This window comes from Rutidosis leptorrhynchoides, chromosome 7 (genome assembly GCF_046630445.1).
Source record: "Rutidosis leptorrhynchoides isolate AG116_Rl617_1_P2 chromosome 7, CSIRO_AGI_Rlap_v1, whole genome shotgun sequence".
In the NCBI taxonomy this organism is placed as follows: domain Eukaryota; kingdom Viridiplantae; phylum Streptophyta; class Magnoliopsida; order Asterales; family Asteraceae; genus Rutidosis; species Rutidosis leptorrhynchoides.
The window spans coordinates 290,793,845-290,817,617 of NC_092339.1; the positions used below are offsets into that span (position 1 = coordinate 290,793,845).

Sequence of the window (23,773 nt, forward strand, 5' to 3'; positions counted from 1 at the left end):
TTTTAATCAATAAGAACGGGATATTTCACAATAGATCTATCTTTAGGATTCGCGTCAATTAGGGGCCAGTTCCCTAATTCTTAGATTACCAGGCTAAAAGGGGCATATTCGGCTTCGATCCATTCAACCATATAATGTAGTTTCGATTACTTGTGTCTATTTCGTCAAACATTTATAAAAGCGCATGTATTCTCAGTCCCAAAAATATTTATTGCAAAAGCATTTAAAAAGGAAGTAATGAAACTCACTATACTATATTTTGTGGTAAAAATACATATGACAGCATTGAACAAGTGTAGGGTTGGCCTCGGATTCATGAACCTATATCATTTATATATATATTAACACATAATTGTTCGTGAATCATCGAGAGCAGTCGAAGGGTAAATGAATACATGAACACAGTTCAAAATTTTTAAGATTTCAACATTACAGACTTTGCTTATCTTGTCGAAAATATATAAAGATCAAGTTTAAATTTGGTCGAAAATTTTCGGGTTATCACATCGTGTGCTCGTACAAGCCGCCGATCCTCATATTGTCAGTTGTTGTTATATGCTAGTTCAGGACGTTAGCATATCTGTGGCCTTTGCATATTCAGTTGCTTATGCTTGGTCTGTTAGATAGTATCCATTCACTTAGCAGTTGTGCTAATTCCCCCACATTTTCACCCCTTGCAGGTTTAGGTACTACTGCTTAGGACGGGTGTTGCGGACGGGTTAGAAGACATGTTTGACTACAAGCTTACTCTGATGTTTTCTATCCTAATGATGTTTTCACGTAACACCGTTATTGTATAAAGTTGGTTTGTAAACAAAGTTATGTAAAAGTTAATTAAGGCTATTTTGGTAATTAAGAGCTTACTTCCAATGTGTTTAAAAAAATAAAAAATCAGGGTGTTACAGGGGGGGTCCCTGTGGTATACATGAAAATGTGGATGGAGTCCAAAACTTTTATTTCAACTTTGGGGCTCCTTGTGGTATACAAAAGTTTCTTAAGGGGTCAAATTCCTTATTTTAGTGACTCCACATGGGAAACACATGAGGGTATTTTGGTCATGATAGTTTTTAAATAACATAAACCCTAATTGTTCCTTCCCCTAAGCGTTTAAGCCTAATCCAACCCTAATCCCAATCCAATGACAATTAAAAACCTAAACCTTAATCATCTAATTGAATCCGAATGCCTTACTAATATTCATCAAAAAATGGAATCCGAAGCTAAACGACATATTTATGGTGAAGGTTTACCACATGAATTTGATCCTTTATTTGATGTACCAACCATTCCAGTAAATAATATCAATCTGATATCAGGTGAAGATGATGATTTAAATGTTGATGAAGATAACGTTATCGAAGATTATATTGTGGATATGACAAATTTCAACTTTGGTATAGATGAGTAATTGGAAGAAGTAAAACCCATAAAAGAAGCTGAACTCAATTCCAACAAGCCAGAACCTAAAAATAACAAGGAATTGGTGGAATTAGATGTATTAAACAATGAAGACTTTGACTAGTATGTGCTAATCATTTGCAAATGTTTTGGTATTTTGATCCGTTTTATGCTTTTAAACTAGTTTTATGTAATTTGATCAAGTTTGTGTACTTCTTTTGAACTAGTTTGATGTAATTTGATCAAATTTATGTACTTCTTTTGAACTAGTTTGATGTAATTTGATCAAGTTTATGTACTAATTATATTGATGCGCTGCTGCTAATTATAATTGTCTTAATTTGATGTAGTTTGACATAATTTGATGTGTTGCAGCAGTAAGTGCACTTTTGTAGCATGCAAATTGGTACCATAAACAATATGGTCATTTTGACTATAATGTAAGTACCACATTTTGGACAAAAAATATATTTTCTTTATAATTACAAAAATAATATGGTCGAAATGCTATGTTTCAAAGTAAGCAATTTTAGTATGCAATCGAAACATATCAAAACACATCAAATGCTACCCATTTTGACACCTTCATGGATGCCATAATACAGTATGCAACATAACAAGATCAAATGCTACGTTTCAAATTAAGCAATTTCTGTTTGCGTTTTTCAGGTTCTTTTCAGCTTCACATTTTGCGATTTTCATGTTGTCTTCAGCTTCGTTCTTTCAACTGAGCAACATTTGAATGATTCCAGCTGATTGATCATTCGTAGGTGATTCAGCCCATCTAAAAATCCCACAATCGCAAGTCTATAAATTCAAGTCAAGTTAACAAAAAAACAAACAAATTGGAAATTAAAAGTCGAATATGGAGGTTAAATACCTTTGATGCACATATGTAGAAACAAACGTCCATTAGTCAGAGCACGTTTTCCACATCAACACATAACCATGTTGGATCGCACTTTACGATTGAAACATCGATTGAAGAACACGATTTAGGGTTTATGTTGAATTGATTGATTTGGGGGTTATAAAATGAACGATTGATTTGGGAATTATAAGTGAAACATGGAAGTGGGGTTAAAATTATCATGACCAAAATACCCTCACGTGTTTTCCATGTGCAGTCACTAAAATAAGGAATATGACCCCTTAAAAAACTTTGGTATACCACGAGGACCCCAAAGTTAAAATAAAAGTTTTGGACACCATCCACACTTTAACGTATACCAAAAGGACCCCTTGCAAAATTTTGTCAAAAAAAAAAAAAAAAAATACTACTAATATAATTATTTACGGATACGGACTCAAATACCCGGCCCGGTAATCATTTTACCAAATATTGTGCCCACTCCAGCTCCTGCATAATATTCCCTCGAATAATTGCCATCTCTCTCCGTTTTAGGTCTTCCGATTTGAGGAAGAAGCAGCAGCAGCTAGCTAAAAATGTCTCGGCACGCCACTAAATTCATCTTAAAACTCAAATCTTCGATCGCTCAATCGCGTTCTTTCGCCACCGCTCCTCCACCGCCGGCGGTCTTCGTCGACAAAAACACTCGTGTCATCTGTCAAGGAATCACCGGCAAAAATGGCACTTTTCACACCGAACAAGCCATCGAATACGGCACTAAAATGGTACAACTATTTAATTATATGTTTCTATGCATCTATTTATCTTTATATAACCTAATTTTGATTTTGCATTACGTTGACGTGTTTGATTGCGACGTGATCTCGTCACGTGCTTGTTATTGTCCGATCTAGGGTTTTGAAATTACTGAGTGATCTGTTAATTGATTTGTTTGATTTTGTATTGGTAATTACAAAAATGACACTCTATAGCCAAATCATTTGTAATATTAATCCCATTTTATTAATGCGTCTCTTTTAATTCTGTTATATGAAGCACGAGTTTACAACTTTACTGTACCTGAATAGATATATTTATTTGCGTTAAGATTTCATGTAAATTTCTGTTTAATATAATTTAGTTTAAATATTTTGTTGTTATTACATTTTGCTGATATATGAGGTTTGTGAGGATTAATTAGTGGATATTATTATTTGAAAATTTGGTTATATGTAGGTTGGCGGAGTTACACCAAAGAAGGGTGGAACAGAGCATTTAGGGCTTCCTGTTTTCAACTCAGTTGCAGATGCAAAAGCTGAAACCAAAGCTAATGCGTCAGTTATTTATGTACCTCCACCATTTGCTGCAGCAGCAATTATGGAGGCATTGGAGGCTGAACTGGATTTGATTGTTTGTATTACTGAAGGAATCCCACAACACGACATGGTAATCATTGATTTCTCCTATAGTCTTATCTGACATATCCATTGCATATTGTATAACTGTTCAATATGGGCAGCTTATTATTGTCATATTGTGTACATATTATTTTTTGATTAATGCTTGTAATGCGTTAGTATACTTGTACATCAACTACATGATTAATTTCAATTATTTTTCATTTATCATTCTTACATTTAGGTTCGGGTAAAGGCTGCTCTTCTTCAGCAATCAAAAACTAGGTTAATTGGTCCCAACTGCCCTGGTATCATTAAGCCTGGAGAATGTAAGATTGGAATTATGCCAGGATATATTCACAAACCAGGACGCATCGGTATTGTATCTCGGTCTGGCACACTTACTTATGAAGCGGTGAGATATGCTCGAGTTTATTAACCCACTAGCTAGTTTGGAGTATATGTATATATGTTGCTGATTGCTGCTTCTTTAAAAGAACTTTGGCACAAATATTGCTCCATACATTCTCTATAAGTTTTGCTACCTTTAGTTGAATGCATGGTAAACCACGTTTGAACTCGGTACAGATAGTTTTGTTCCGTTCTATAAATCAAGTTCAATATATCAAAGAGATGCAATTACTATTACTATTACTATTACTATTACTTTACTATTCTAATTAAGACGGGTTGATTATAAAAGCTGAAATCGTTAATTAATATAATTTCCAGTTTTAGTAAATACAATTTTGATTGAAATGTATTTAGGAACACAGATGAATGCTTTAGCAAGTCATATGTATGATGATCTGAGCTTCTTCACTATGTTGTCAAATTCTAAGTTGTTATTTAAGATGCTGATAGAAACCTACAATATATAACCTTGTTCTTTATGAAAGCTAACTTCCTAGCTTCATTGTTACTTTACAAGAGTGGCCTTTTATTGAGGACCGAAGGGTTTATAATTCATTGCCTGTTTGAAGTTGATTATAACCTTTTGAATGGTTTGTTTAACCCTTTTATAGGTTTACCAAACTACTGTCGTTGGCCTAGGCCAATCCACCTGTGTAGGCATTGGTGGGGATCCTTTTAACGGGACAAACTTCGTTGACTGCATGAAAAAATTCATTGCTGATCCTCAGACAGAAGGTAATTCAAGTTTGGATGAATTGTTATTTGCCTAGATGCTTCAATTTCAGATGATCCGATTAGAGAGAAGGCTCCATTTTGATGTCTATTTATATATCATGTTTTGACATGTGTATCATAAAAATCATGTTTATAATGTTTTTAAGCTTTTTTCTAAACCGTTAAATGATTATTCTAACACTGAGTAATGAATTACTTAAAATATTGGTCTAAAACATGACTAGTTTTAATAATGTTTGGCATATCATCAGCTTTTCTCTTTCCTCATTTCCACCAATGACTTTGACATATGTTTTGGCACACATGTCATTGTTTCTATAACATATGCTTTATACCAACCAATCAAACAAATTTCCAAATGGTAAAGATATTTAGTTGGTTGGAAGTAAAAAAAAATGCATGTTCCTTAAAATGCATGTTTATGAAGCTAAAAGCTTGACTGACACCTTTGGGAAAGAATCATATGTTACCTATTATGTACTCCGTACTAAGTACCAATGTTCAATTGTATTTTAAATTTAGCTGTGACCTAAGAAATTTCTATCTATAGTTGTTTCTCATGCAGTTACCTATGAGTAATTTTGGAACATCTTTGTTTCGTCTTATTACAATATTTATTTTTATTTTGTTATATAATCTATGTAGGTATCGTTCTGATTGGTGAGATAGGTGGTACTGCAGAAGAAGACGCTGCCGCCCTTATAAAGGTCAGATATAATACACTTGTATACAGTCAGCTCACATGATTATTTTATACTATCTCCTCTTGTTGTGAATTTGTGATTTAAAAATGATATCGTAAACAAACATATTAAGGCGTTTGAATAACTTTTTTTTCCTGAATGGTCACCTAAAAAGATAAAACAACACTTGCATGTGTTTTTGGGGATAAACGGAGCTTACACCACAAACTCCTATACCATGATATTAGAAAATGCATAGCTTTTGTTTGTCAGTTGTGGAAATTAAAGTTGTGGAAATTAAAGTGTCTGCTAAAAAATGTGAATGTAACGTAATTAAATAGTATTATTGTCATGTTTTTTTTTTTTTAATATTCATTAACAATTCATTTGGGAAACTACATTACCGTCATCAACTAGTGGGTAGAGTATCTTATGATTACAAGTTGTTGATGTGGAACAGGAAAGCGGGACTGATAAGCCTATTGTTGGATTTATTGCTGGACTTACTGCTCCACCTGGTCGGCGTATGGGTCATGCTGGAGGTATCTTTTTGCCATCTTCAGTGTTACTCTAGTTTATAACGTTTTATGTACTAAGTAGTAGACATTTCGATTGCTTTAGTTGTCTTTTTGGTTCATTCATTTTTCTGTGCCTTTCTTTCGCTCATGGTTGCAAACGGCGGTCATGGCGGCTGTTACGACGGCTATTGTGGCGGCCGTTATGGCAGCCATTGTGGCGATTTGGTGATTTCCTGTTTCGCCCAAAAACGTCCTTAGTCACACTAAAATGTCGGGTCAGAGTCGGTCAAAAGTTGACTTTTTGTCTGGCCATGTTTTAGTGTAAAAAAAATCCCAAGCTCATTTAATAATTCGCTCGGAAAAACACCGATTTACATAGTATCGTATCCTTAAAGATTAATTAATTAATACATAAATACACTAGGCCACTAGGGAACATTGTAAAAAAGCAATATATATTATTTAAATTAACACCACAACATCTTATTTGTAAATTATTTATTTTTCAAAATATTTTTTTGTGAATTATTTATATTTAATATATATCATTGTTATTATTTAAGGTCATCACTAGATAGCCCAGTGGTTGGGGCCCTGAGCCCTTGCAAGATGTCTCAGGTTCGAATCTTGTCTAGGACGAATATTTAGTTATGGCCAGGGATGGGGGATGGGTTGGAAACAGCCAGGGAGTAATCCTGTTGGGCTGCGTACATCAGAGTATGGGGTAGGATTACTCGCCCTCCCCGAACAGGGAAAACCTTCTACCTTTATATTTAAAAGTTAACGTTGGTCAACGGCCGTCTCAACCATCTTGACTTTTTTAAGGTCCTAACCGACTCGTTTCTGTTATGCTTCTTTTTCAACCTTGCTTCTGTTCTATAGCCGTGTACTCAATCTTCATTGGCAGCGTTTATAACCACACTTTATATACGTATAAAAATAGATTAAGTATGAATCAGGGGTTTTTTAGTAATCACCCATTAAAAAAATCTTTACCTCAAATGTTTCCGCTTTCAGTGGACATTATTGTTAAGAAAATCACCTAAAAATTTGTTACTGTTTCACCTAAAACTTATATTATCTCCATACGAACTTGCAGCTATAGTATCTGGTGGAAAGGGAACTGCACAAGATAAAATCAGGACGCTAAAAGAAGCTGGTGTGACAGTAGTGGAATCTCCAGCGAAAATCGGATCTGCAATGTTTGAGGTCTTCAAACAAAGGGGTCTTGTGTGATGATACCATCCATATACTAAGAACCCATTTTTAGTTCAAAATAACAAAGATAAACACCCAGGCAAGTCAAGTGGATTACGTTGATTATTTTTAGCAATCTTTTCATCTATGAAAAGCTAAAGTGTCCTGACTTTGTTTATTCAGTTTTTGCAAACTCAAACATGAAAAGGTACAAATATTTGGATTTTGACTACTCGATTACGATGGATTGTGTTGAAATTTAACTGAACCTTTGTGTGCTCTTTCTCCAATGCAATTATAAATTCTGTTAAGAGATTTATGTGTTCTATTTGTCTCATAAAGAAAGTAAATTTGTATGGTAAAGAAGTATGTAAAGAACAGAAGTATGTAGCCTTTCAAAAAAAAAAAAAAAAAAAAAAAAAAGAAGTATCTGATAGGTCAAATGTTAAATATAGGTTAGAATTTGAAGTAGATGCTGAAAGTTGCGAATTATTAGTCTTAACAGTTTCTGTTCTTTTTATCATTTACTAGCTTAAGCCCCGTGGCTTTACTGGATGATTCAATAGATAATATACCATAAAAAAAATTAAGTAAAATAAAAATATACAATAAAGATGTTGTGTTCCAAATTATTCAGGTCTACTTAACCTGGTTCAGTTATTGCTGTGGTTTGAAGTTATTGTTCTTGCAAGGTTTCATCTTTTTATGGCTTCACTTAGTTTAGCTTTGTTGCTTCCCTTTAGCAGGTGTTGTTCTTCTTCTCTGCCTTCAGTGCCCACTGCCCAGTGTGCACTCTTAATTTGTGTGTTGGCGTTCGGTGGGAGGGTGATTAGTTTTTTTTATGAATGCTCAATGTTTTATGGTGGTTTTCATGTTTCATTAGAATTTCACAAGGTCTTGCCATCACTCATTTTAGGTCTGGTGTAGTTTGAGGCTTAATTAGCGCGTAAATGTGAGTCTATGGATGTTTTTATGGTCTATGTTTGTGTGTTTGTTTAAGGTCCGGTTGAATGTAGTTAAGACTTGTGTGAGTGGTAGTTGAATTAGGTCTTTCAATTAAAAGTTTTCGTTATGTTTGCCAAAAAATAAATAAATAAAAAATAGGTCTTTCAATTGTATTGTTGGAACTATTCACGCATACTTGTTGGGTCTGATCACTTGTAACTTAGATCATCATTAGATCTATTATATTAAAATTTGTTTTTAGCAAAAAAAAAATAAATAAATCAATAAATAAAAATCAATAAATTGATTAATGCTGGAGGGGCCTGGGGGGTAGAAGCTGATGGTATTCTGGTTCAAACAGGCCAAAAGCATACGTAGTCAACTAGTATGGTACAGTTCGGGCGAAAAGAAGATCTAGAGAACAGAAGTGATAAGGGTAAGACGGTTATGACTTAGCCGAATGACACTGGTTCGTTTACTCTTCGAGATGAAGATGTGAACAGGTTCCAAGACAAGGCTTAATCCATCCCTCGACGGGTACACTCATTAGCGGCGGTCCATCAAATGTGATTGAAGTGTATCGGAACTTCAGAATTTTTAGGGTCTTGAGAAGGAGGGTTCGCTCCCCCCTCCCTTGCCGGGTATTAGGATCGGTAGTTCTTCGAAATAGGTTCTATCATACGAGATCAAAAATCGAGCGGGCAAGTTATTTTATCAATTGAAGGTTGAGGGGTTGGTGTTTAAGCCGATCATAAAGACACGGAAGGGTAAATGGACTGTCGGGTTGTTCGTGATCGGATTGTTGTTTTTGTGTTGTTTGTCGTTTTTAGTTAGATTTCGATTATTATTGTGGTTCTTTTTTTTTATTGTGTTTCGGGATCATTTTAGTGATTCGGTTGCTCAAGGCGTGTGTTTATTTAGCTTTTGCTCTTTGATTAATGATAGAGATCGTTTTCTACTTCCGAGCCGTGCATCGTTTCTGTTCCGATTGTATCTTTGTTCGTCTTTTCATCTGTTGAAGAAATAGATTGTTATCGTTATTTTAGGCGCGAAAAAAAAAGCAAAAAAAGACACTCGTATGCTAATGATGAGTATGAGTATTAAAGAAGCAACTACTTGTTATGATACCACAAAGTCAAGATAAGGTGGCTATGTGGATGTCAATTTTGTATACAGAACTTACGCATGCAGAGGAATAGTTATTTGCACAGTAAACTTTGCATTATAAATAAGGCATCAATATTTGCCATTCAAACTTGTACCTAACTTTCATAATATAGAAAGTTTCTTCATCTTATCTTTATTCTTTATTCATATATACATATATTAAGAAGTCTTTGCTAAGATCAGCCATAAAGGTTGTTATAAACCACTAGAACCATAACACGTTATCAGCACGAAGTGCTCCGTATAATTAAGGTTTATATAAGCAAGTACAAGTCACTAATCAAGGCAAGTGTTCAAGTCCGGCAGTACACTGCTTCGGACCGGTGTACCCTGGGAACAGACGCAGAATCTGTTTAAGGGAATTGTGTCAAACACAAGCCCGGTTCAAACCTTCAATTCGGTTAGATCGTTTTAACTTTCTCCTTTTGATTGATTATATGTTTAATTATTTCAGTTTCGTATAAATATTTCCTACAAACTTAAACAGATTCTTATATAAAAATATTACGAAACTGCTGTGATTAACAGATTTATTATAATTATGTTTATTAATTATTTACTGATCTGCCTATATGAGATATATATTTGCTTATATATTCTGTTGCGTAGGTATGCATATATATCTCAACTCAATAAACTGTTGTCAATATAATCTGCCATAATTGTTGATGCTGTGATTTGTTTAACTGTTATGACATACTGATCGTGTATATATTCTGGTTATACTTGATAATCTACGTGTTTGCTTATATATATCAGTAAGTGCATAATATGATCTTGTTATATACCACATATTACCTTTGTTTATAATTATATTCCGTTTTGTTGTCCATCGAGATTGCAAATAGTTAATATGAATGTGAATGTGTCCAACTGATTATAGATTCATTGTAACCATTATTGGCGAAATAAAATTACAGTTTGTTTGTAGTAAAAAAATAAAAATAAAAAAATATTAGCTAATATGTTCAAAACTTTTATTATAATATAATAAATGTGTATTACTCCGTATGATTATATAGATAGATCATAACCGTGTATTTGAAGCACGATATCTTGGTGACTAATAAAACATTCTATTGTTTCCAGATTACAGAGTATATAGTTGTCGAGTATAGTTGTAAATTTTATATCTGCTATACTATTGTTGATTGCTATATATGTTGTGGGTAATTAACATATTTGTTGACTTAATTTGTGGACTGAAATAATTTGTGATTAATCAAATTATTTAGTTATCAATAAATTTTGATATTAAATAATTAATATAATCGATGTTAATGTGACTTTATTTAAGTCATTTTGTCAGTATCAATTATGATCATGGTGATTTCTTTTCAAGTTCAATGAGTAAAGCATATATAATTTTTTTTTCGGCTATTTTTTAATCCTGATAGAACGCTACAAATTCCCGTGAAGAATAAAAGTTTCCCTTTTATTATTTACAATTTTTACATTTAATTATTTGATCACCAGATCGTTCAATTGATTGTTCCGATAAAGTTTCCCTTTATTATTTCGATTGAGTTTTATTTTGGTGGTTGGATTTCTAAGTACACATATATAAATTATATGTTTCATCATGTGTGTTATTTGATTTATATATTCGATATTAATATTAAATAAGTCCCAAAAAGAAAAGAAAACGAGAGTGAATCTGTTGAAAAATCTTGATTAAATAAACCCTGAGCTACCTTGAGACTTGAATGGTTTGAATTTTCTAAGATGCCTAGTTTGTTATGTATCACTCATAAATAAATGATTTTAGACCATAACGCATATGTTTTATTAAATGTTATCTTTTATGTACTTCAGATTGTAACGTGTTTGCAGGTAATATAATTTGATTATCTTGCTGAAATATAACTCATTATTTGTTTATCTTATTTGAAGTTTTAGTATGAATCCTGCTGAAATACAACATCAATTAAATGTTAAAGACCTATGTATTGCAGATAGTGGTAACATACACACTATGATCAAATCTAAGAAATATTTCATTGATTTAAATCAAATGAAGGAATTATAAATACTATATCAGTTCTTGCAAACTTGATATAAGGAACGGAAAAGGCAAAAAAAATCATATTACCAAATGGTACGAATTTTCTGATAAACAATTCTTTGTTTTCTCCTAAATCAAAGAGAAATTTGTTAATTTTCTCTGATATATATCATAATGGATATGATAAAAAGCGCATATGATGAAAAGCGCATATGATGAAAAGCGCATATGATGAAAAGTGCATATGATATTAAAAGCGCATATGATGAAAAGTGCATATGATGAAAAGCACAACGCATATGATTAAAAGCGCATATGGTGAAAAGGATATATGATGAAAAGCGCATATGGTGATTAATGAAAAAGCACATATGGTGATTAATGAAAAGCACATATGGTGATTAATGAAAAGAATATTGAGAAAGAATCACCAATGTTTCTTGAAAGAATTCAAGGTTATATATATGGACTAATTCATCCATCATGTGGACCATTTTGATATTTCATGGTTCTAATAGACGCATCTAGCGGATGGTCTCATGTTTGTGTGTTATCAAGCCGTAATATGGCATTTGCAAAGTTTCTTGCACAAATTATTAAATTGAGAACACATTATTCTGATTACACCATTAAAAATGATGAGACTTGATAATGCTGGTGAGTTAACATCTCAAGCATTTAATGATTTTATATGTCTACAGAGATTGTTCTTAAACATCCAGTTGCTCATTGAAAATGAGTACAAAACTCTCAGAATTTATATGGGGACATGCAAATTTACATGCTGCGATGTTATTTCACATTAGACAAAGTGAAACTCATAAATATTCTCCTCTACAACTTGATTTTGGCCGAGAGTCAAATATTTCCCACCATTAGAACATTTGATTGTGCAGTGTATGTTCTAGTTGCACAACCACAACGCACTAAAATGGATCTTCAAAGGAGGATGGGAATATATATTGAATATGAAACATCTTCAATTATAAGATATATTGAACCCATGATGGGTGATGTTTTTACAGCACGTTTTGCTGATTGTCATTTAAAAAAAAATTATTCCCTATATTAGGGGAGAAAGGAAAAATAAAGAAAAAGATGCTTCATGATGTGAACATCAATTAAAGTATATAGAATTCGCACAAAAGAATGCGAAACGAAAGTTCAAAGAAATAATGCATATGCAAGAACTTGCAAATTAATTATTTTATGCATTTAAAGATACAAAAAGAGTGACTAAATCATATATAATAGCAGGAAATGCTCCAGCTCGAATTAAAATTCCAAAAGCAGGCAATAATGTCACTCATGAGTCTTTGCCACGTCTGAAATGTGGAAGTACAATTGGTTCCAAAGATAAAAATCCCCGAAAAGGAAAAATCAGCTGATAATAAGGTAAAGGAAAGTGTTCAAGAAGAACCACAAATCAATATTCCTTCTGCAGAGGATATTGATAAATGTAAATACATGAATTGCGATAAATTATGCAATATTATGAATCAAAATGAAATGAAAAATCTTGATGAGATATTTTCATATAATGTTACAATGACATCATGAATAAAGATGATGATCTGGAACCAAAATCTGTCATTGAATGTCAAAATAGACATGACTATATACGAGCTGAATTGAAATTGCTCAATAAAAGAAAAGTTTTCGGATAAATCGTTATCACTTTTAAAGATGTGAAACGTATGAGATAAAAAATGAATTTTTATCCGAAAAAAGAAATGAGAAAAATGAAGTTACAAGATAAAGCAAGACTTGTAACTCAAGATTTCTCTCAAAGACCATGAATGGATTATGAGGAAAACTTATTCTCCTGTTATGGATGCAATTACTTTTAGATACTTAATCAGCCTAACAGTTTCTAAAAATTTAGAAATGCATCTCATGGAAGTTATTACTACTTATTTAAATGAATCACTTGATAGTGATATATACATGAATCCATGAAGGGTTTAAGGTATCAGAAACATCTAATGCAAAACTCAAAGAAATGTATTCTATTGAATCACAAAGATTTTTATATGGGTTGATACAATAGTATAACTGATTAAGTAATTACTTGATAAGAAAAAGGGTATACAAATAATCTTATTTGAACACGTGTTCTTATTAAGAAAACAATGTCCGGATATGTGATTGTAAGTTGTTTATGTCAATGATCATAACATCATATGAACAAATAAAGAGATCTATGAAATCATTCAACTTCTAAAAAATTAAATGAAAGATCTTGAAAAAAAAAACCCAAGTATTGCCTTGGATTGCAAATTGAGCATATGCCTAATGGTTTACTTGTACATCAAACAAACTATACCGAAAAGATTTGAAAGCATTTTTAAATACAAAACTATTGGTTGATATATCACTCAATATTGACATTGATCCATTTCATCCCCGTGAAGATCATGAAGATCTTTACGGATAAGAAATTTCATATCTTAGTGCAATTGGGGTTATTATGTATTTTACAAATTGTACAAGACCTGATATTTCTTTTGCAGTTAATTTGTTGACAAGGTTCGGCTCAACCTCTACAAAAAGACATTGAAATGGGATCAAGCAGATATTTCGATACCTTCGAGGAACTACTGATTTAAAATTATTTTATTCTAACGCTTCAAAACAAGATTTGGTTGATTATGTATATACAGGTCATTCATCAAATCTACATAAAGCTAAATCTCAAACTGGATATGTATTCCTAAATGGAGATACTGCAATATCATGGCGTTCTCAAAACAAACACTTGTTGCAACATCATCAAATCATGCTGAAGTGATTGCATTACATGAAGCTACTCGGGAATGTTTTTGGTTGAGATCAATGACACAACTCATTGCTGATTCTTGTGGACTAGAACGCTATAAAAGACCAACAACTATATATGAAGATAATGCAGCTTGCATAATACAAATGAATGAAGAGTATCAAAAGTGACAGAACAAAATATAAATGCCGACGAGGCGCCAAAGCCATAGACGGTTTTAACGGTCATAAGTTTGATGGAAAAGAATGGTATGTTGGTAAGGCTCAGAAAAGACTAAAAGGAAATAGGAATTGAAATAAGGGTTTGAGCAAACTATGAAGGAGACTGTAGACAAATCACAGTGGCTAAACTTGTACATAAAAGATTTAGATGATACAGTTTCAGATGAAAACCTCAGATTCTTCTCATATACTCAAGATCTCGTAAAAGACAACCAGATTAAAATGAGATACGTTCAATCAACAACTCTGTTGATCTTTATACCAAAGCACTGTCAACCGCTGTTTTCAGAACACACGTTCACAATATTGGCATGAGGCAAGTTCAAAAGATGTGACGACTCAGCGATATCTACTTGAGGGGGAGTCAACTCTATACTGCTCTCTTTTTTCCTTGACTAAAGTTTTTATCCCACTGGGTTTTTCTTTAGCAAGGTTTTTAACGAGACAGTACTAGTTGCACTCTAATAAAATTGTCATCCAAGGGGGAGTGTTATGATGCCACAAAGTCAAGATAAGGTGGCTATGTGGATGTCAATTTTGTATACAGAACTTACGCATGCAGAGGAATAGTTATTTGCACAGTAAACTTTGCATTATAAATAAGGCATCAATATTTGCCATTCAAACTTGTACCTAACTTTCATAATATAGAAAGTTTCTTCATCTTATCTTTATTCTTTATTCATATATACATATATTAAGAAGTCTTTGCTAAGATCAGCCATAAAGGTTGTTATAAACCACTAGAACCATAACACTACTATAATTTTTCTTGGACGCAATAAATAATTGAAAGTCCAAGAGAAAGCGAGAGATTTTTTTGTTCTTACACATGCCGTTTGAAACAACTAAACTTTTTTTTTTTTTTTTTTTGAACGGCGATTTTTTGACATCAGTAGATCATTTATTTCAACGACTCTCATCAGTAAATTAATTCGTAAACGATGAAATTTAGTAATTCAATCACTAAATTAATAATATTGACCAATTTTTTTGACATCAGCTGCCCTCAATTACTGTTCTGGTGGAAACCCGAACCAATCCGAAAACATGGCCGGTAAATACCCCTCCCCGTTGCCCCGCACTAAACGAAAGGTGACCTGATTGGATATTTCAGGTCAGAGATAACATTGGGTGCAATGTTGCCCCACAGTAAATGAAAGGCGACTTGGTTGGATATTTCAGGTCATGGATAACATTGGGTGCAATGTTGCAGTCAGCGGAGTCGAACTCCTGACATCTCGCTAAGAGAGACATATTACTACTAGCTTAGCTACAATGTTAATATTGACCAATTAATAAATTAAATGAAATATAGAAAAATAGATTACTTTTTTTTTTTCTTCCTAAAATATACCTTGTTATCTATAAGCGTTTTCGACTCTTTTCTAATAACTATGGTGAACTGAAACTTTTTGTGAGACTATTAGAACTCAGATTATGTAATTAAACACACTACCAATATGTGCAATCATAGATGTAGACATTTGTATGTACAAACATAGATATACACATTTGTATGTATCCGTATATAGGTCACCTGTACATAACTTCCTATGTGATGTGTGTGTGTATGAATATACTACGTGTGGTACAACCAAAACCAGATTTGTTTGATTATAGGATAATAAAAAAATAAATTCAGTGGCAGGGAAAAAAGAAAATTAAAAATAGGTGAGAAATAAATCTCTCAAGCTTTCCTACTTTACAAAATATCTTCCTTCAATTCTCCCCTGCAACTCCACTCGACTTAACCCTTTAAGGAACGAACTCAAGTCGAATAATTTAGATTTACTCGATTCAATTAAGAATCATTCGGCTCATAATTTAGGTTGAAAAAAAAAAAAGTAAAATTAAGTGACAAACAAACATCTACAGTATAAAACAAACTTTCCCACTTTACAAATTATTATTATTATTATTTTTTCAAATTCTCCTCTGCATCTTGATTCCCATATCATCGGACCTCATCAACATGCATTCCTTAATCCTTTCATCACCATTAACACCATCAATATCATCATCAATCACACAATTACCACTTACCAAATCCAAATCTTTATTTTCTTCATCTTTATTTAGATACAGTAATAACACTACTCATTATAATACTAATCATGTATGTAAAGCAACAGCAGGTTCAGGATCTTCTTCTTCTTCTTCTTCTTCTTCTTCCATCACTGATTTCGATCTATACGATCTTTTGGGTGTGGATAGTACTTCGGATCAGTCTACGATAAAACAAGCGTACAGGATGCTGCAAAAAAAGTGTCATCCAGATATAGCAGGATTAGCAGGACATGATATGGCAATCATTCTTAATGAAGCTTATGCTGTTTTATCTGATCCACTTTCACGTTTCTCTTATGACAAGGTTTTCATAATTAATACTTGTTATGATTATGGCCCTGGTTCAAGTAAAATAAATAAACCAATAAGATAAATAAGAAATAATAAGAGGGCGTCATTTGATAAGTTGTGCATCAAATAAGTAAATTGTTGTTTTATCTGTTGCCCCAAAAAATTTATGTCATGTAAAACTAAATTTTAACGGTATTAATGATATGAATCTTTCTGATAACGGCGTTTAAGGTTGTCGTTAACACGCGTAAAAGTTGTACATAACGGTTAAATGTTAATTTCAGAGTGGCAATTATTCAAATGTATAACACTTCTGCGTGTTAACGACGGCCTTAGAAAAATCCTAATGATATTCTATAACCTTTTTATATAAAAAATTACCTAAAATGAATATATCCTTGTGCAACTGGTGATAATTGACATGTTGTGCAAAAATTGCTCTGTAATGATGTTTAAACATGAGACCTTGTAAGAGTATCAGGGCTTCAACCACTAGTTTGTTCTGAGATGTTTATTCTTTTTCGTTATAAAGTATTAGTGTATAGTATAAGGTTTATTTTATATGTAATAAATAACCCTTATATAAGCATATGTTTATGTTATTAATGAAGTTTTCATTTGACATATAGGAGCAAGCAAAAGTAGCAGATTTCAAAGGGTATACAGGGAAACCTATATACTCAGTATGGTATGGATCCGAGAGCGAACAAAGAGCTGTGTTTGTTGATGAAGTTAAATGTGTTGGTTGCTTAAAATGTGCGTTACTTGCTGACAAGACGTTTGCAGTCGAGTCTACTTATGGTAGAGCTCGGGTTATTGCTCAGTGGGCCGACCCTGAAAACCAAGTTCAAGAGGCCATAGAAGCATGTCCCGTTGATTGCATTTCGTAAGCTTATAGTCAAACTTGATCACTTTCTTAATTAACTTGCAGTTTCATTGCATCGATCTCATGCTTAACTTAAATCTCAATTTTCGGTTCTGATTGATGTTTTTAATTTTATTTTTTGAATGTATCTAGGATGGTAGAGAGGTCTAAACTGGCAGCTTTAGAGTTTTTAATGTCAAAGCAACCGCGTGGTAATGTTAGAATCGGTGCAGGCAATACAGTCGGTACTCGTGTTTCAAATATATTTGTAGAAGTCGATAAATTCCAGGATCAATATCTGCAAGCCATGGAAAAAGGATCGTCAAAACGCACCAAGGTGCTTATAACATCCAATGCATCTCTTAAACTTTTGGATTTTGCAGGGCTGTCGTTAACACGTTTTAGATGATTGTACATCTTGATAACTGGTAGTTAAAAAGTAACTGATAACCGTTATGTACAATTTTTTTAAAGCATGTTAACGACAGGTTGACAGCCCTGTCGTTAGCATAATCCAAAACTTTTTTCTGAATATTCTCAAAATATTTGGGATTTGTTTATTGTCAACTAATTTGGGGAATTTTTTATTTTTTGTACACCAGGACCAGGACCATTATTGGGAAGCACGAATATCGGCTATTCAAGCGATCAGATCAATCACAAACTGGTTATATTGGCAACCGCCGGTTCCAGGTATGCCCGCAAATCAAACCGGCAAAAAACTGTTACAAATAGCTGAAAATTCGACACAAACAACGAGCTCACCGGATCTCAACAAACTTAAAGAAGCTGCAGCTGCTCGCAAACAAGCGAAAAAAACACCTAAATCAAAACCAAGTAACGCATCCGATTACTGGAAACCGTCACCTTTTATCCTCCCAGAATCACCAAATAACGAAACCAACCCAAAACCTTCGTTCAGTAAAACTAGCAAAAAAACAGTGTACAATGAGAGGTTTGTTACTCGAAACAAGATCAGAAAAGTTGAGCCATATGAATGGGGTGTTCCTATTGGGATGGCAGTTGTTGCAGCAATCGTAGTACGGTTACAACTTGGTGTTACGGTTGCTGCTGGTGGAATTGAATCGCATGCGGGTGGTTCGTTGTTACTAGACGTTGTTAACAGCTCGTGGCTGCAAGTCATTTTAGCTGGTGTTACTTGGTATCTCATTGGTATGGCTGGAGTCGAATTTGTAGCGGCCTTACAGATTAAATCAAACGATATAGAAGAATGAACAAGATTTATGTATATGAAAGGTGTATATAAATTAATAAATGTATAATGTATAAGTGAAATATGGTAGTTTTAGGTTATAAATCCTCCATGAACTTATTGAAAGGGGATATGAAGAGAATAACAACTAGTTAAATGGTAGCAAGTCCTATCTGGTCTTTATGATTTCAAGGGATTAGGGACAGTCAATAATGACATAGTTTTAAGAGAGAGTAACTTTTTAACAAATTACTATAAAAAAATGGTTAATAGTAACTAGGGGCATTTTCGTCCTTTTTCTAATTCTAATTAAATTTCACTACACCAACAAAGATCCCCACACTTTTTTCAAATATTCAAATCGACCCCCCAAACAGGGGGTAAAATGTCAAATAACCATTTTCATAAAAAATCTTAAATAAACTTCACCCAAATATTCAACGGGTCATATCTTCTCGCTCGCAACGAGTTAAATTTTTCCGACACCATCGTTAAACTCGAAATAATTTTAGGAACACAATTTCACTACGCAAAACGGACGCTTTTTAAAAAGCGCTAAATATTTGGGGTACTTTTCATACACGTTGATTTTGCGTTAAATTTTTAAAAGTCGATAATTACATAGTTAAACGCGGAGAAGGACATATATTGTTAATTTAAAATAACATTTAAATCTTTCACGGGTTATACCTTTTAGTTCGAGTCGAGTTGCGCTTCAACGACATCATTCTTTAGCCACGAAATAATTTTACAAACTAAACGCAATAAAATACATTGAAGATCCGATAATGGGGGTGAGTTTGTCAATACTTCAATTAAACAATTCTGTGAAGATAAAGGGATTATTCACCAAACATCTTGTGCTCATACTCTCGAACAAAACGGAGTAGACGAACGAAAAAATCGACTACTCTTAGAAATTACAAGAGCTTTATTGATTGAATCCAAGGTTCCGAAGAGTTTTTGGCCCGAAGATCTTGCTTCCGCTACCTATCTTATCAACCGTTTACCCACTAAAATTTTGAACACAAAAGCTCCTAAAGATACTCTTTATTAGACTACTTAAGATTCATTATGTAACCATTATTATATTAGAGGGATTAGAGTGTAAATATAAACTCTATATATACAATCCCTTTGTAATAACAATTAGACATCAAGAATACAATTACAATTACGTTTATTATCTTGGTATCACAGCTGGGTTTCTAAACCCTAATCTGCCGTATTCAACAATCGGCCAAGTCTTCTTCTTTTTTTTTTCTTCCTCTTCTGATCACTATAATCAAATACAAACAACACATATGGCTCTTATTGCTGCCTTCTCCTCTGTCGAAAAGACTGCACACAACTCCCACAAGTTTGGATTCACTCTATCTCCAACCAATTATGGCTATTGGAAAGCTATGCTTCAACCATTCTTGATTACAAACAACCTATTCGGTTATGTTGATGGTTCAATTCCCTGTCCATCCCCAATTATTACAACTATTACTCCTGAGGCTGACAAGGATAACAACAACAACCCTAAAACCAATCCTAATTATACAATATGGATCTCCAACGATGCCCATGTTCGGATGCTTATTCTCTCCACCATATCAGAGACATCCTTCCAACATGTTCAAGGTAATACATCTCGTGAAGTTTGGCTATCTCTTGAACGTGCTTATGCGCCTCACACCTCTTCAAGGGAATACACTCTAAAAACGCAGCTTCTACGTTTAGAGATGAAGGCTGATGAAACTTCTTCCGCATACCTTACAAGAGCTCAAGAGTATGCTGATGCACTTGCAAATATTGGTGAGTCAATGAAAGAAAAGGACTTAATCATGTTTGTGATCTCCGGCCTCCGAGAAGAATATAATGGACTAAAATCCACCCTGCTACGCCAACTTCCAACAGCTTTTATAGAACTTCATGGAATCCTCGCTGATCACGATTACATGGTCACGAAAAACACAGCAGACATCACTCCAGCCCAAGCTTTCACTACTGCTACACAACAACAGCCATCTGCTATGAGATATTTCATGTAATTTTATGAGATATTTCATGCTAGTTGCCAAATGAGGGTTCCCACATGTGTTAAGTGACTCACATGGGCTGCTAAGAGCTGATCATTGGAGTGTATATACCAATAGTACATACATCTAAAAGCTGTGTATTGTACGAGTACGAATACGGGTGCATACGAGTAGAATTGTTGATGAAACTGAACGAGGATGTAATTTTAAGCATTTTTGTTAAGTAGAATTATTTTGATAAGTGTCTTGAAGTCTTTCAAAAGTGTATGAATACATATTAAAACACTACATGTATATACATTTTAACTGAGTCGTTAAGTCATCGTTAGTCGTTACATGTAAGTGTTGTTTTGAAACCTTTAGGTTAACGATCTTGTTAAATGTTGTTAACCCATTATTTATTATATCTAAAGAGATGTTAAATTATTACATTATCATGATATTATGATATATTAATATATCTTAGTATGATATATATACAGTTAAATGTTGTTACAACGATAATCGTTACATATATGTCTCGTTTCGAAATCATTAAGTTAGTAGTCTTGTTTTTTTACATATGTAGTTCATTGTTAATTTACTTAATGATATTTTTACTTATCATAATATCATGTTAACTATATATATATATATATATATATATATATATATATATATATATATATATATATATATATATATATATATATATATATATATATATATATATATATATATATATATATGACATCATATAGTTTTTACAAGTTTTAACGTTCGTGAATCACCGGTCAACTTGGGTGGTCAATTGTCTATATGAAATCTGTTTCAATTAATCACGTCTTAACAAGTTTGATTGCTTAACATGTTGGAAACACTTAATCATATAAATATAAATTTCATTTAATATATATAAACATGGAAAAGTTCGGGTCACTACAGATAATGACACTCTAAGTTATATACAATGGACACCTAAACCAGACGATATCCAAATTCCAACAACAAACCCCGACAATATCCAAACATTAACACCAAACCCCGCGACACCAACACAAGATTTTGAACCTACCGAGACAGCAACACAAGATTCTGAACCTACCGAAACCTCCTTAAATAATGAAAATCAAGTTCTCGAAGACCAAAACAATCCAATTCCTGATACCACCAATCCCGAAAGTAACAACAGTTCCAACCACAGTGAAACCATGAAAAGATATGTCCTACCACAACGAACCAACCGAGGCATACCACTAAAAAGATATTCTCCAGAAAGAGAAGCCCAAAGATCAAAATACCCCATTACCAATATTGCACAAGGAAACCTATTAAGTGAGGCACGAAAATTCAATTCCGCTTTGTACTCTAAAAAAATTCCAACTACTATTGAACAAGCAATGAAATCTGAGGAATGGAGAAAGGTTATGAAAGAAGAAATAGAAGCACTCAGAAAAAATGACACATGGAAAAAATGTGTTATCCCTCAAAGAAAAAAATCTATAGCATGTCGATGGGTGTTTACAATAAAACGCAAACCGGATGGAATTATTAAAAGATACAAAGCTCGTCTTGTTGCTAAGGGATATACTCAAACCTATGGAATTGATTATTCTGAGACTTTTTCTCCGGTCGCAAAATTGATCCTATTAGAGTTCTCTTCTCCATCACTGCAAATGAAGAATGACTGTGACGCCCCGTACTAAATCAACATGTACGGACCATCAACAACAGGATCATTACAAGGTCAAACACTATATACGTTTTCAAAACAAGTTTGCATTCATGATAAAAGGTGACGTCATAACCAACGTCAAATGTTTTACAACCAAAAGTATGCTTCTATGAACGGAAGCAAGTAATAATAGTACACGACCCTTAGGTCGTTACAAATCATTTTTCAAAAATAATAAAGTTTGAATGCAAGATAAAATGTTTCATGCGGTAACAACTCTAATAAGGCAGCGGGTGGCTAATCAGCAAGACTAGTACAACAGCGGAAGCAAGCAACCTTAAGCACCTGAGAAAAACATGCTTAAAAATGTCAACACGAATGTTGGTGAGCTATAATTTAAGTATAACAGTAATGTAAGGTAGGCCACGAGATTTCAGTGCTTCAACAGCGTTTCAAAATAGTATGAAAAGTATATGTATAACCGTGGGCACTTGGTAACTAACTTAACGTTTATCACCCCCTAAAAGTACACTTGGCGAGTTCATATGTTTACTAAGTATTAAACACCCGTTAAATGCTAGCGCTACTAGCCCGAGTGGGGATGTCAAATCCTATGGATCCATATCTAAGATTCGCGTTCACCGGTTCAAAAACCAATGACTAAACGTTACCGAGCTAAGGGGAAATTTATGCCGTTGTATAACCCACACATATAAAGTTTAAGTACTCATGCCTAGTATGTAAAACGTAAAATGCGCATGTATTCTCAGTTCCCAAAATAGTTAAAGTAAAAAGGGATGCTATAACTCACAGTGGTAAAGTAGTAGTAAAGTTGACACGGGAAAAGTAAGCAAGTATGTTGGTCCGGAAAGTCCTCAACCTAAGTCAAAAGTTACTAAGTTAGTAAATCGTCCCAATAGGTTTAAAAGTATGTAAATTAGGTCTTAAGTATCATCATCATTCATCATTAAAAAAAAAGTGTAAAGTATGTCTCATTCAAAGAACAAGGTTTAAAACAGAGGCTGACTTCGATCAGTCGCCACGGCCTCTATACAAACTGAATTGAGGTGAGACCAGTGGCCATGGCTCCGTATATGAGTCCCCTAGAGGCTGACCAATTTCCATAACCAAACTCATCTTCGTTTGACCGTGGTGACGGTTTAAGTGCTAGTAGGTCAGAATTTTTCAGCACAACGTTAAAAGGACATAATGACATTCGGAAGGCCATAGATCCTAAACCGTATCTCGGATTAAGACGAGTCTTAAAAGAAAAATTATCTACTCGAACAGAGATAGCTGAAAATAAACTTTAAAGTAGCCCAGGTATTCTGATCAGACCCGAAA

General features: G+C 33.6%; 2 protein-coding genes across 2 annotated transcripts; both read left to right on the forward strand.

Moving 5' to 3' along the window:
* Window positions 1-2,748: 2,748 nt before the first annotated feature.
* Window positions 2,749-7,385, forward strand: LOC139857948 (succinate--CoA ligase [ADP-forming] subunit alpha-1, mitochondrial). The gene is made up of 7 exons (XM_071846794.1): window positions 2,749-3,033; window positions 3,485-3,694; window positions 3,890-4,060; window positions 4,671-4,794; window positions 5,440-5,501; window positions 5,938-6,019; window positions 7,095-7,385. Exons 1-7 carry the CDS (start codon window positions 2,845-2,847, stop codon window positions 7,229-7,231), a joined length of 975 nt encoding a protein of 324 aa, XP_071702895.1. The 5' UTR covers window positions 2,749-2,844; the 3' UTR covers window positions 7,232-7,385.
* Window positions 7,386-16,177: 8,792 nt separating this feature from the next.
* LOC139857289 (chaperone protein dnaJ C76, chloroplastic) lies at window positions 16,178-18,918 on the forward strand. Its single transcript, XM_071846024.1, has 4 exons — window positions 16,178-16,683; window positions 17,300-17,556; window positions 17,689-17,872; window positions 18,138-18,918. The coding sequence occupies exons 1-4, from the start codon at window positions 16,285-16,287 to the stop codon at window positions 18,768-18,770; spliced, it is 1,473 nt and encodes a 490-aa protein (XP_071702125.1). The 5' UTR covers window positions 16,178-16,284; the 3' UTR covers window positions 18,771-18,918.
* Window positions 18,919-23,773: the final 4,855 nt, after the last annotated feature.